This window comes from Pholcus phalangioides, unplaced genomic scaffold (genome assembly GCF_987345545.1).
Source record: "Pholcus phalangioides strain wild (caught in Gottingen) unplaced genomic scaffold, Ppha-v1.0 ptg000004l_1, whole genome shotgun sequence".
NCBI lineage: Eukaryota > Metazoa > Arthropoda > Arachnida > Araneae > Pholcidae > Pholcus > Pholcus phalangioides.
Genome location: NW_028301597.1, coordinates 24,556,790 through 24,571,785, shown reverse-complemented (window position 1 = coordinate 24,571,785; position 14,996 = coordinate 24,556,790). Strand labels below are relative to the sequence as shown.

At 32.4% G+C, this 14,996-nt stretch overlaps 1 protein-coding gene across 3 annotated transcripts in view; it reads left to right on the top strand.

The window, feature by feature from the left end:
• Cap-G (Chromosome associated protein G) overlaps nt 1–14,996 on the top strand; it is a 32,449-nt gene that overhangs the window by 12,248 nt on the left and 5,205 nt on the right. For all 3 annotated transcript variants that reach the window (XM_089231162.1, XM_089231161.1, XM_089231163.1), the window contains 11 exons: nt 629–854; nt 1,582–1,812; nt 4,663–4,849; nt 5,051–5,203; nt 6,710–6,826; nt 6,948–7,149; nt 7,468–7,575; nt 8,134–8,253; nt 8,571–8,783; nt 9,030–9,211; nt 14,484–14,643. In XM_089231162.1, coding sequence (XP_089087288.1) covers nt 629–854; nt 1,582–1,812; nt 4,663–4,849; nt 5,051–5,203; nt 6,710–6,826; nt 6,948–7,149; nt 7,468–7,575; nt 8,134–8,253; nt 8,571–8,783; nt 9,030–9,211; nt 14,484–14,643 — 1,899 coding nt within the window. The remainder of the gene's footprint in view (nt 1–628; nt 855–1,581; nt 1,813–4,662; nt 4,850–5,050; nt 5,204–6,709; nt 6,827–6,947; nt 7,150–7,467; nt 7,576–8,133; nt 8,254–8,570; nt 8,784–9,029; nt 9,212–14,483; nt 14,644–14,996) is intronic.

Sequence of the window (14,996 nt, the reverse complement as noted above, 5' to 3'; positions counted from 1 at the left end):
TCAGTTAGGACATGTTATTTTATACACAGGGTAGTAACAAAAGTCACGACCATGTGGACAGACAGTTCAACTGCAATCGCAGGTTAAAGGATTGGAGATAGATGCGGATTGGTTAGAATCTCAAATTTAACCAATCAGTGTCGATCTCTAATCCTTTAACCTACAGTTGCAGTTAAACTCTGTCTGTAAATACTGCCATAAGCCACATTTCACTGGCAAACTATTGATTCTAGAGGCATACTTTCAGTTAGAGAAAGTATCCAAATAACGTGTAGACCTCAGATATATCATTCATATTGCAAGGGGTTGTACACCAATGAAAATATTCTTTCTTTTATTTATGCTAATCTTTCCCTTTTTTCAATTTTCGAATTCAAATATCTCAGTGAATATTGTACTTGGAAACTTAGAGACCAACAACTTTCTAATTAGGTTTTTGAGGACAGGGCCTCTAGGATCAATGGTTCGCCAGTAAAATGTGACTTGGCGACTTTCCTTGCTTCCCTTGTTTATAGATGCATCTATCTATAGTATATGTTGCAGTGATTTTTCTAACGGAAAGCCCAACAGGCTTAAAATTTTTCCCATGTGTTCGTTCAAATGTTGATTAGGAATTATTATTTGACAGATTTCCAAGTCAGTTTACTACATATCTCGCCTGAGTGCGGTAGGTTTAATCAGTGCCATTTTCAAAGGACTTACAGAACTTCCATCTGACGAATCGTTGCTGGATGAGTTGTATGTGATGGCTGCTTGTCGTTTGAAGGACACCAGCGCTGCTGTAAGGGCTGAAACCGTGATAGCTGTTAGTGGCTTGCAAGACCCTATCAATGAAAATTGCCCGATCATACAAGGTGTGTATACAGTTTTTTTTTGTGATTTATTTTATTGATCAGAAATTATTGGGTGAGTTAATTAAGAGCGATGGAAACACGAAAGAAATTTGTGTGATGTTGCAAAAAATTATGTTGCTCCTGCTAATTTTTGTGTCTGAATTTAACTAGCCAAATTTTTACATTGAAGCCCTAAAGCAGAATATGCGAAATCTGTGACGCATATCGCATTATTAAAAATTGCCTTCCTGAGAAATTATGAATTACCATCTTTCAAAAAGCATTTAAATTAACAACATTAGCATTTAATTAACATTAAATTAACAATTAAGGTTATTATAACATGTAAAGGGTATTTTCATTTTTCATCAGATATTTTAATTTTTTCGCCAAAATATTAATTTTTTCCTAAATTTTGGTTGGCTTGATGGGACACGAGCCCCTGTTTACGCCTCTGGTGGAAGTAGACCTGGTACTTGCTATAATAGAAAATATCACTGTAAGTGAAAAATAATTTGTTTAATACAGTAAGGATGGCTGTGCCGCAATCATAAAAATGTTATGAATATTCAAAGTAAAATAACAAATAAGCTAAAAATTTTCTTCTTTCTTTTGAAATCTCCTAATGAAACAGTTCTGCCAACTAAATATATATATATATATATATATATATATATATAATATAATATATATAAATATATATCCCTGGTTGAGAGTTTTTTCAAGTCTGTGTGATTTTCTTTTACAGATCTTCTGTTTCTCATGTGCCGGGATCCCCATTATGTGAGTCGCAAGAATGCGGTAGAAGTTATAGCCATCATTCCGAGGACACTTGAGGTTTTCAAAGAAAGGCTGAGGGACGTTAATGTTTCAGTACGGAGATCGGTTCTCTGCCGCATCAGTGAAAAGATAGCCGTCAGATGTTTCTCAATGATGCAGAGAGCACAGATCTTGGAATGGTCATTCAATGACCCACAGTGTATGTGTTTCATTCAGAATTGTATCAGTTATTAAATTCAATGTTTTTCATATGTGCACACCATATGGTCCCCCTTATGACAGAGACATGAATGTGCAAATTTCCACTTTTTGGGTTGGATCATCTATTTTGCTTTTTAAGTTTTGCCAGGTGTATCATCTATTGAAGCACATGTTACAAAATATTTTAGGAAAATGAAACAGATGAATTATGTGTTGGAATAAACATTCAAACATAATTTCCCAAGTTTTTTGAAATTTGCACAATGATGTTTCTGGCGTAAGAGGGAACAATGTATATACAGTAGAGTTTCAATAATTTGAGGATCAGAATAATCTGGGGAGCGGAATTTTTTAAATTCCTTCTCGAAACCACTTGTTTTTTTCCCCCATAATATGACTGAAAAATGATGATATTCTTATCCTTAATCTGTAATGAATTAAGAACAAAAGAGGTAAAATTGAATGCTTAAGTTCAGAGAAAACAAGTTTAAATAGGTGTGGCTGGTTTCTCAATGTTCAAGGGCTAACCTGATGGTCAGCTGCAGTATCGCAAGCCACACCAAGGACAACACTCCTGCGTATAAGCCGCTCAAGTAAAAGTATCCAGAAAACTCAGATTTGTGTCCGCCATAAGTAATGTGGTTGAAACAGGCAATTTTATCATTCAAATTTTACCTGTGTTCTTAAAATGATTGTAATTTATATATGACTGCTGACACAAAAAAATTGTTGTGTCCGGGTGTGGAACTCTCTTGTATGTAATTTTGAGGTGTCATTGTGAATTGGCATCCACTTCAAAAAAGTTTTGTCATTGTGAGCAGAACACTAAATATGCACTCAGCTACAAATACAGAAGCCCCGAAAAGGCAACTTGCCATTGAGGTGGCAAAAAAGGAGGTAAAAATGCCCACAGAAAGTTTTAGAGCAATACATGTGTATGAAAAGGCATATGATGAGAACATAGCTAATTACTATCATCTCTAGAAATAATGAATGTAAATAGTCTTTAAATGTTAATCAGGTGTGCTATGGAAAATGATGAGTTTAAATAATAATGATAGGAAAATCAATTTAATACACAGTAATTTTGCCTAGTCATGGGCCCCATAAAATCACCTCACGAGCCAGCTGGAATTATTCACAGTATGACAATGGACCCTGTATTTTCAGAACTCTTTTATACATGTCCCTCCACAAACCTCTAGTGGTTTTTGGATAACCCAAAGTGGTTTTGGTCCTATTTACACCTTGGATTATATATCTTTATATGAAGGCTTATTAAAATAGCTTTCGTCCTGACGATTTCAATTTTATTAATTGGCTGATTTTGATAAACAGCGAGTCAAGAAACCCTAAAATGTGAAAATATATATTTTTGAATGAAAATACTATAAAGTAAAAATATGATGTGCTCTATAATGACACAATAAAGCTTGTGCTAATAAGCAGTTAAGTACTAATTTAATTAATTAAAATAGCTCATATGCATTGCTTTACCTAAGTAGCTCTTGTACAAAACACAGTTTACTGTATGTACTAATATTCTAAAAGAAGAATTATGCTTACATTTTCTTGAAATATATTAATATAGATTATTAGTCTGTTTGTGGAGTCCATTATTATTTTCTCAATATCGTTTGAAAATTTATTGAAAGGTCTATAATGTTCCTAGTTTCTTTCTCTTTATTTCCACGTTTGTCTTAGAATAAGCAAAGCTTTTTGGGCATCAGCTGCTTAGGTGCTTCCTTAATAAGTTTCTATGCTTCTTTTTAGAATCCAAAATTGTATGTCTGTTTCAAAATATTGAACAGTTCCGTCTGAGACATGCCTAATTGTGAAGTAGCGTCTTGTTGACTACATATCTGCAACTTATCATACTTTTTAAGAATTTCTTGTTTGTCTCTCAAATTTAAATCGTTTCACTTTGACATGATAATTTCTTTTTGAGCTTCCTAGTAGATAAAATTCATTTCTATTTTTTTTGTTTGTTTTTAAAAACATTGGAGCTGATTTTATTTATTGGAGATTTTATAATATAGTTAGTATTGATTTTTCATTCCATTTGAGCAATTTGTTTTTATAAAGCTGCTGGTTTTATTAACTGGTGATTTTATCAGAGCGGCGGGTACTGTATAACGATACTGAAGGGACTGGAGAAACATATCATAGATGGGAATATATTAATGCTATGAAAAGTGCATTGGGTCCAGAGATTGAAATCATTATAGATTATATTGTAAAATAAGATTTTCACTATAAATCTTTGCCCATATATTTGAGCTACAGCCACAGAGAGCTTGGCTTGTGTGAGGAGATATACAAATAATCAAAATTTGTAGGAAAAAAAAGAATAGCATTAAGACAGGAGAATAGCATTTTATACGGAGTGAATCTACTGGGTCAAAAAGTCTCTGGGCCTTTATGTAACACATAAGTTTTTCAAAATGATGTATTATATCATTTTTTTTCATATACATAACTCAGTAATATAATTGGTATGGAATTTGAATCATGCACATATCACTTCAAATAACAGTAGCATGAGTTTTGTGACAAATGCTCAATTTTTTGTAAAGTATTTGCCACAGAGTGTATATAGCCATTAAATAGGAAAATTTATTTCCTTTCAGATACAGCCGAATCCTTTTATAACGAACTCCAAGAGACTGGAGAAATCACTTCGTTATAACAAAATTTCATTATAAAGGAATTCCAAGTTTTTGCATTGGTGCCATTTAAATTTATCTGGGGGATCATAGAAAAGTGTTTGTTAAAATGTTTTTTTTTCACACTGTAACAGTATTTGTTACAACAGATTGGACTACTAAAAATATATTTCATTCATTAGTGGCTCCTATGCTGAAGGATAAGCTCTTACCGTCTTGGTTAAAGCACAGTGGGAATGACATCTGCTCCTTCCTCGAGTTGTGGGACATTCAAACCTCAACCAAAGAAGCTCAGAAATCACTCAACATACTTTTTGAACAAGATGATGAGCAAAGTTTAATTGTTGCTCTAGGTCTGGATCCTGAAAAGTTCGTTATATTTTTTATTATAAAACCTATTTTGCATGTGAAATAATTATCAGAGTGAGAGATTTTTGAATTCACTGAAAATGTTGTCATAATATTATTTCTTATTGACATAAAACAAATTTTATCTAATTTTTTTAAATCATATTTTGAGACTTTGAATATTTGTGTGTTTTTCTATATTTCTTTTTTTGTGTTGTTTAGCCACTTAATGCCTAGGGACAAATTAACACCTCAGTCTGCTCTATTTTGGCGTTGTCTGTGCCAGCATGTGAGGAATGGCAAAACAGAAGTCTACCTTGAGCTTTTTGATGAAGTAACACCTACAATATCTGATATGTGCAATTACCTTGCAAGGTAAATTGGCTAATGTTTTCATTTCCAGATATTTCTTTAGTAGGATATGCTGAAATAATCTTTTTTTTCATTATATCGTAGAAGATCCGAAGGGTTTGCTGGCATTATTGAAACTCGAAAACCTATACCCCTCATTCTCAAAATTTATCCGTGGATTAATGACCTTATTTTTATTGAACCCATAGCAGTGCTATACCTACTTCTGACAACCATAGTCCTGGGCTCAACAAATCAAAGAAAAATTAAGGCACCAGCCAAATTTCTTTGGAACCAAGCATGGCTTTTTCTCAACAAAAGCTGTCCTAAATTAAGTTTTTTCAACTTTTCAAAATTTGATACCCCCTTTTCATGTTAGAAAAACAAACTCGTGAAATCAAAGTTTTATCTCATCCTCAAACTCTAATAATTGCTTATAGAGAAATTCTAGGCAGGAAAACAGATTTTCTAGTTGCCATGGTGACGGGTTTGTCAAGTCCTGCTATAGTCTGAAGCTTTTAAAATATTATTTGATAATTTGCTCATTGTCACGAGTAGGAGAGAAATAGGATACTTTCATGAAAATATTTAAATATATTTTTTTCTTAAATTATGAAATGCTGTAATTGATAAAGCAAAAAACTTATAACTTTTATAATGAGAAAAAATATCTGTGCAAAATAAGTAATATTTTTTTTTTTTATGAGAATATTAAATTTGCAAAAAATTTATTCCATTCCTCCCTTTCATGTGGGAGGAGTGGGACAACCATTTAAAATTGAAAATTTAATATTCAAGTGCAATAGATTTAAATTAAATTAAAAATTAAAGTAACTATTTAAATTACAACCAAAATATTGATAAAGCTTTGAAAAATTCCGGTGACCCGGATCTAAATAAAATAATCTTTTATATAAAAAAACTTGAAAAAAATATCTGTTCAAACACACTAGTAATTATTACATTCATGAATATAAAAGAAGGAACTGAACAAAAGTTAAATGCCTCTAAATAGAAGAGAAATTATTTAATAGTCACAGAGTACCAAGCATTTTTAAGCTTATTAAACTAATTGAGGATGTCCCATTCTTCTCTTTAGTGGATTCATAAATAGTCTCACACAAACCACATAATTTTTAGGCTAATCTCAGTGCTTGTATATATTCAGAATTGATCTTTTTTTTTAACTATTATCCATCCAATTTGTATTCAAAAAGGAATAAAACTTGAAAAATTACTCCATAAAATTAAATGTATTTCCTTAATTTTGAATAGAGAAAATGATTTGTTTTTTTCAATTTATAATGTATAGAAAGTCTTTTTATAGTCCAAAGTTTGTTAGAGAGCAATAAATGTGAAGCATTAACTGTTTCATACGTTGGAAAAACAAGAACAAGTTAAAGTAATTTATTTATATGTAAAAGCAACTTCCCCATACCTCTGTATTCTCCATTACAGGTTGTTTGTCATAATGCTTAAAAAGTATTTTTTCTTACACATACTTTTATGTGATTTTTTTTTCACATTAAGTTTTATAGAAGAAATGGAAAAAGCAGATCCTGACGCAGAGTTGGTGCCCATGTCATTCATTTTCCAGCAGCTTCTCTTGATTATAGCAGAATTGGATTTCAGTGATACTTATGGAACGTAAGTCTTGTTTTCTGTTTCTTTTTTCCATAATTTTTTTAAAACATGAAATATGAAATTTATTTCGCAAATTCTTATTTGATTTTTTAATTTGTAATAATTTTTTAAAATATATTTTTAGGAATAAGCTCAGAGATATGGTTCTGAACACTTTGAATTCACGAATATGTTTATTGGAAACTGTAGAACCATTTGTGAATTGCTTCTATGCAATGCATGATAATCCTGGTAATTTTCTTAAACAAATTGTGCAAATGAGTATGGATATCTGCAAACCGTTTATCACTCAATTGACTGGTGATGAAGCTGAAGGGGGAGAAGAGGTATGTACAGAAACTCGTGAACTAATAACTTCCAAAAACAAACTAATTTGTGTTTGGAAGTATACAAAAGTTTTTGTTGAAAAGTTGTTTTATTTGTAGATTAATTAAAAACTGTTGTCTATTTAATTCATTCTTTGAAAGTGAAAACTTATAATTTTTTTCGACTAATTAAACAATAATTTATATTTTATTATATTTATTTAACATTAAATAAATAAAAATTCTTGGAGTTTTTTCCCAAATTTCATTTGTCTAGTTCTGGGAATGTTTTTTTTCTGAGTGAATCTATATTGATATTAGTATTTTTATTTACTGCAGTGTACTATACTAGCTCTACAGAAAAGCTTGAAGATGGTGATTTGTGCCCTGAAAAAATATATGAAAGATGGTATCATTCCAGATCTTGTGGATTTCAAAGAAGCAGTTGTAAGCTTTATTTATGATGTTTTATTTCATTGAGATGTAGTGTCATTGAATGTCAACTATTTCAATCATTTCCCAGAATTCTTTTTTTAATACAAAGATAGGAGCTTGAACCGAGTATGGTGAAAGACATAGTTTGTGATTTGTTGATTTAACAATGAATATTTTACAGATTGCCATCTGTTTAGTTCACCATTGAATGACTATGAGAACACTATATTTACTGAGATTCTTAGTATTTTTATTTGATTTACATAAGAAATAATTCACACAAAAATGGTTGCTGTTAAAAGTTTTGGCTGCAAATTTCATTGATTTTGATATTTTTCGTGAAATAAATTTGAGGCATGATTACTCTTTAATTATTACAAATGAATCATCTAATGCATTTTCATTTGTGAATTTCTATTAATTTCATTTGTATTTTTAGTATATTTTGTAATTAAAAAATATATATATTTGTTATTGAATGCAATACAACACATTAAGTATTCAAAAAAGAGTAAAAGATCTTGAAATAACTTTTTCATATTAACAAAATTGTATTTTATGTCACTGTAGATTTTACCTTGCATTCAACATGAAGATGTTAGTTTGCAGCGTTCGGCATTGGAAGCCTTGGCATTGTATTGCCTTCAAGATGTTTATGATGCTCGTGAATGCTACCCAATTTTTATGCAGGTTGGTATTCAGTTTTTGTGTTATACATATGATATGTGGCATAATTGCGTTATTCTCTTGTAGAGCAAAGAATTTCCTTTTTGTAATCCCTTCATTCATACTTATTTTCATATTTTCGATTGATCTCCATGAAATAAGCGAGATTATAAGGGATATTTTGCTGGTTTTATTGATAATTTGCCTATGACTTTGCTGCTAATATTTCCTCATTTAACACTCCATAATGCCTATAAGGCAACATGTGTGCCCTTTTTAAATTTTATTTTAATATTTTGATCATTGTCTGACATGTAACAAAAAGAACAAAAATTTTATAGGCTGTTAGTTGTGAGGAAGTGGAAGTTCAAATTGTTTCCCTGAAAGGAGCTTTTGATATTCTCCTGATGTACGGTCCAGCTTTAGTTGCAAATGTATCGCCAGAGAACAATAGCCGTGAAGATGGGAGCAATGATGATGCTCGTACTGCTCCAGAGAATGAAGATCTTTTTGCTGTTTTTCATGAACAGTTGATGCCAATGTTGGATGCTGAAGTTAGTATTTTTATTACCAAATGCTGAATGTAAACTGAAATAAAATTATTAGAAATATTTAAACTTATCAAAAATTTATATTAGAATGACAGATATAAAACAAATTTTGAAACGGAGGAGGACGAATTATTGATGAAAGCAGTAGCTATGGGATTAGCACTAATGTACAGTATTTTCATATCTTATTTATCTCATATGCTGCATTTATTTGAAAGCATTTTTTTGCATTATTTTCATTCGATCTAGTCAGAGGAGCTGAGAACTATAACAGCCGAAGGTATGGGAAAACTGATATTATGGGGTCGAGTGACATCTCCTCAGCTACTCTCGAGGCTGATTATCATGTGTTTCAATCCAGCTTATGATGAAGATTTTAAACTGAAGCAATTTCTGACATCATTTCTGCCAGCTTATATATCTTGTGAATTGTGAGTGAAGAGTTTTAAAATTAGCTTCCCTTCATCGCTTGAAAGACTTCTTTATTTGAGCTCCTTGGAATTAATCCAATACTATGTGTTAACTTTTTTGCTGCCAATTAAGATTCCCATAATCTATATGTATAAAATTGATTTTCTGTCTGTCTGTGTATGTTCTTTATACAAATCTACAATTTTAGATCGATCGTCGCCAAATTTTGCATATATACCAAATGGGACCCGACTTGAACGATAGGCTACTTTAAAATTTCGTCAGCCCAGGGCAACTGCCCCAAGTGGGCAAAAAAAAACTGTCCGGCAACAATGGTTTTTGGGCCTCAACAATCACTTTCCGAACGTTTACTTTGCTTACCGTGGTTCCCTAGCAATGCGTTTCAGACGTGTATATGCCTTTACAACGGTTTGTCACTTCTTTAATCCTATTAGTATATGTATAATAGTTTATAATGGTTTGCCACATTTTTAATATACTCTCAGTAATGAGGCTTTTTGAATAGACGTCATAATCATCATCAGCATCACTTTGAGAGTCAGGAAAAGGGTGATCCTCATAGAAATCAGTGCTAAAATTGTCGATTTTACTGTAGAAATGCGGAAATTAGTGGGATTTTCCGCCCCATCTATAATTTTAAAAATTGTATTGAATTCTCGATTTTTGAAATATTCAGTTCGCTTAGAGATATACGAAGCCCAGGAGATTAAATATGAAGTAATTAGCCAAACCTATTCTTTTGAGTTGGATATTCGAGCAATATCATTGATTTCATTTATATCTTCTCAAGTATGAAAATGAATGTCTCCATATTGTCTCTTTTGATATTTATTTGCATAAATTCATGTGGGTTAAGGTATTTTAAAATTAGTTATGAGCCCGTGAAAAGTGCATCGAAAAAATTCCACAGCTTTAACTAAGGATTTTTGGAAGCTGGAACAGACAGATGGATAACTTGAAATTCGGGGGGGGGGGGGGGGAAGATCATCGAAATACCTAGCACCCCTTAAAAAAAGAAAAATATATATTCATTTCTACATTTCTGTGTAAATCTAGATTTGTTTATTTCATGAATCGCGCAGGTCACCATATTGGTTAACTTGGACACGGTTTGTATGTCCCTCAAGAAAAAGAGAGGGAGATATCACGTGATCCAAAAAAGCCTCATTGAAGAAAACCCGGGCAGTGCCGGGTATTATAGCTAGTCATCCATATAATTTGAAATTCAAGAACTAAAGTTAAATTTATGTAATTTATAGTCAGGCCTTGACAAATCCCAGGCGCCAGGTCGCCATTACAACTAGAAAATCGTCATTGGTGCCTAAAAGTTTCTATATGTGATTGCTAAATTGGGGCTATATAAGGATGACACAATTTTCTGATTTCATTACAGTACATCTTAACATAGTAAGGAGTCATTAAGTCACTGAAGTTGAAAAAACATTATTTAGGAGCATTTTTCTTGAATGAAAACTTTTTTGGCTTCCATAAAATTTGTCTGATGCTTAGGTATTTTTCGATTTGCCAAGCCCAATTTATAGTATTTGTTGATTTCTTTTATCAGGCAAATTTTTTTTCTAATATTGATCAAAGAAAATAAAATTTCAATGTTTTCAAAGTGAAATTTTAAACCAATTTTATCACTTTCAAGTCTCTTCATTCAAGCAAGCAAAATGAGTTTGAGAAAAAGCTATTTTTAATATCACAATCCTAATTCATATCATTCATAATTAATAAATTACACCGGTTTTTAGATAGAGCTGTAAAACACATCAACTCATGGGAAAAATCCTCATAATTTGCCTTTTTTTCATGAATCATTATGTAATTACAGTGGAACTTGTCTGAGACGACACAGTATGAGATGGGAACCTGTCTTAAACTGAATAAAAATAGTCTGTTGAATTATCAGTCCTTTGATTTGCAGTGGAACTTGATTTACACCTTTATAAAATGGAAATTTGTTTGAAACAATATTATTTCAGTTTCTTGATGTTTCACTGTATTCTAAAATGGCTGGAATGAATAGTTAATATCAAAATATGTATGCAGTGATGTCTTTGCCAATGAAGATAATTCATTCAAAATTGTTTGTTAGCCGAAAAAAACAAATTTTCCCATAGGTTTCCATGGAGAATCGTTTAATTTGTTTCAGAAATGACCCAAAATTTGAAGATGAGTTTTTTTTTTAAACACTGAAGAGCACTGTAAAAATGACAAAAACTGACAGAAGGCTGGAATGAACAGCTTCAAAATTTGATAAATGAGAATTTACAAAAATATACTGAGGATACAAGAAGACACTGAAGATCTTCATATTTTACCCAATGTACACAATCATCAGCCAACACCAGCTTTAATCTACTAAAGCTCGCATTGATACAACCCTGTCAAGTTCGTAGGCATTGAACACCATATGTGTCCCTATCCATTTGTGATTTGGTCAGTTCAGTGAAGGAGAAGCAGAGGTACATGTGGAAAAATATTTCGAGGTGGATATGAGTTAATTGTGCTCGAGTGCCACTAATTCTGAAGGTGATTGGGGCTCGTTATTCAGCTGTTTTATATTGGTGCTCGCATTCATATCAGCAAAAATTTTCCATCAGCTTAATATGCATTCCTTAACCAAAGCAGAAAAATTAACAGGGGTGCAAGAGCTGCCCCAACTGTGCGAAACTGCACCGAAACAGTTCTCTTGCTACATGATGCGCCAGGGTGCAAAATCCCTGCGCATTTGCGGCAATTCTTGTTTGTGGTTTGCGGAGGTACCGCTAATGCACTGTAGTGCGCCAAATGCCCGGAATTTAGGAAAAAAAACATGAAAATTTAGTTCACAGGACTCGTTCTTTCTGAGAAGGAAAAATATACCGGGGTGGGGGGGGGGGACTTCCATTTTCTTCACTTTCTACCATCTACCACAATCGCATTATCGCGTGACTTTGGAAAGTAGTTCTACTACCTTGAAGTACAAAGTCCTGTACTGTTATTGGCATAACCGCAGTCTATCAAAGTCCCTGAATAAATATGCTGAATTTTCCGATTTCAGAGAGAGTTTTTCTCCTGCGGGTTACATACTCTCTGAAAATAACAGTAATTCAGCGGCTAACAACTTGTGTTCAAAGACATCATATCTACACCGTAAATTTGCTTTATTTCCCACAAGATTACAAATGCGCCTTTGAAAGGAATTGAAATGGGGATTGGTGTACTCTTTTAAATTACCAAAAATTTTCAGAGATCATTGGGAAAAAATGGGATCTGTAAAACTCCAGCTAAAATATCTATAGTTTTGTCATCTAGCTACTATGCGGTCACGTGGCTGCCAATTGTAACAATTTCACATCACGAAAATCTGGATTTGTCAAACAGGGGCGCCTGAGGAAAAAAATCCCTACCCATTCAGAATCTATTTTTGGCACTGCTGACCACATTTTTTGTGGTTGACGAAGCTTTTTTTCTCCCTTTCAACTCCATTTGGCACCCCTCCTAGAGCGGTACCCAATATGGCCTCACGCTCCGCCCCTGCATTGGGGGGGGGGCATGCTCTTAACAATATTCAAACTAAGGAGTTTTTGTATGAGCATGCTCATTTTACATAACTTCTGTGAGATACCTATGTATAAAATATATAAATATCCTACATTTCCAAAACATGTCAGAGAGAATGAAATGTTTGCACCCTCTCCTTGTTTTTCGCACTCCCTTTCGCGCATTGCTGGGATGTTGCTTAATGTTGTATCTCTGACAGAACTGTCAGTTATATGTGATGAATAGGTTGCACTACAATGAAAAGAATTAGAAGTGAAATCAGTTTAAGAGAATAAATAGATAGATATTGGGCAGACATATTCAAACTTTGTAACCTTGAAAGCAGGCCAAAGTTCAAAATTTTGCCAGTTTTGGTGAAGGTTTTTTTATCTTTCGCACATGGTAACACAGACAATGAAAGAGAGTTCAGTGTTAACAAAAGTCTGTTTGAGCAATGAAAAATCTGTCCATCCAATGCTTTAATGGAATAAAACAAAATCTTATGTTCAAGGGCATGAAAAATTTGAAAAAAATTGTCATTGAGATGCTGAACTCTTCTGAAAGCGACTTGTGATTCGTATAGAAAATATTGTAACAGGCTCCCAGCCAAGAAAACAGCAGGAAAAAAGAAACATTTTTAGTCTATTAACATGCTATTAGGTTGAGAAATTGTTTAAGTAAATAAGATATTTTTATATTTGTCTCATTTTTTGCATTCCGCTTTTGAATTTAGTCATTTATTTAAATTCTGTGAGAAACTAACCTTTTTTCACGGAAACCCTTATTATATTCTGCACACACTTTTTTTTTGCTATATCAGGATGAATAAGTCTAAGCTTTCAAGCTGCAGAAATTTTTTGCTACCTTAGTTTTCAGTATGCATGGTATTTAATTTGAAAAGAGTCTATAATAATATTTATTCATCATTTCAGTAATGCATGTTTTAGTAGTGACAGATAAGATACTTCAGAAAAAATTTAAATGGACTTTAGTTTGTGAAGGAAATTTATTTTGAATTATTCACTCCAATTATTTTTTTGCAAAACTTTTGGCATTTCCAAAAAAATTACTCCTTATATTGCAGATAATAGTTAGTTTTTAGTTCTGCTCCATTTTCAAAATTTCTGCTCCAAAATGGATGAGGGGCATTTGCACCCCTGAATCAAGCAAAAAACTGTGTTAGCCGAAAAATTCCCAAGTTGAGGTGTTTGTTAGCTGAAGTATCACTCTATTTGGTATAATTAATATTGAATTGGCTGGAAAACCTGATACATAAATGTAAACCTACTAAGTGCAATATATTTTTTCCATCATTAACGTACTGTACAGTCTGAAGGATTTTCATTCTCAAGTTTTTCTTATTAACACTTCAATGTCAGGGGATTTGTTGAGGGTGAGTGAGTAAAAACATAAGCCAAAAACTATGATTTGTATCCCTAAAGTGATTGGATGGAAAAAGCATGCTTTTACGTGTCCGGATGTCAGAATCTTTCTTTTCTTTGAACATGTTCAATATAAATTGAGAATACATACTACAACTTTCTGGTCCCAGCACAATTCCCATTTTAATATATTCCATTGTAATGTATAAGCTTTCCATTAATATATTACATTTATAATGACTAATCCTGTATAACAGAACTTCTGGCTTTTTAAGCATCATTACATATGCGTTTCAATGTATATGTTTCCTGTTAAACTGATAACAGAAAAAAAAAAATTATTGTTTTCCTTTCGTTCCAGTTTTAAGCCTGAATCATTGGTTGAAGCTTTTGAAATCACCATAGGTATTTTGTTTGAAGCTCCAAGTACAAATGTATTGTCAAAAATAGATGCTTTGTCTGTGGGAGCATCTATATTACATCTTGCCAGTCTTGTTAAATCAGCTTGTTCCAGAAAATCTGTAATTTTTTTCTTCATTACATTATTTTAGATAAGTGTTAACTTTTATATATACATTTACCCATATTTGTTTAGGCCAGCAGTTGGTAGATTCAATTTTATACAAAGTCTCTGAATTAGGAATTATTTATGTGCAAGTTGTGTATTCTAAGTCTGAATATCTGATAAGAAATTTCAGTAACGTGAACATGGAAAAAAAAAAATAAAAACTCACAAGCATTGTGATATAGGGATTGGGAAAAGCAGATTTTTTTTAAACTGAATTTTTAATTTTATGCTCTATTAAAATTGTGGAAATTTAATTGATGGTTGATGAGAATCTGCTGTATATACAGGGTGCCTAATAAGTTGCTT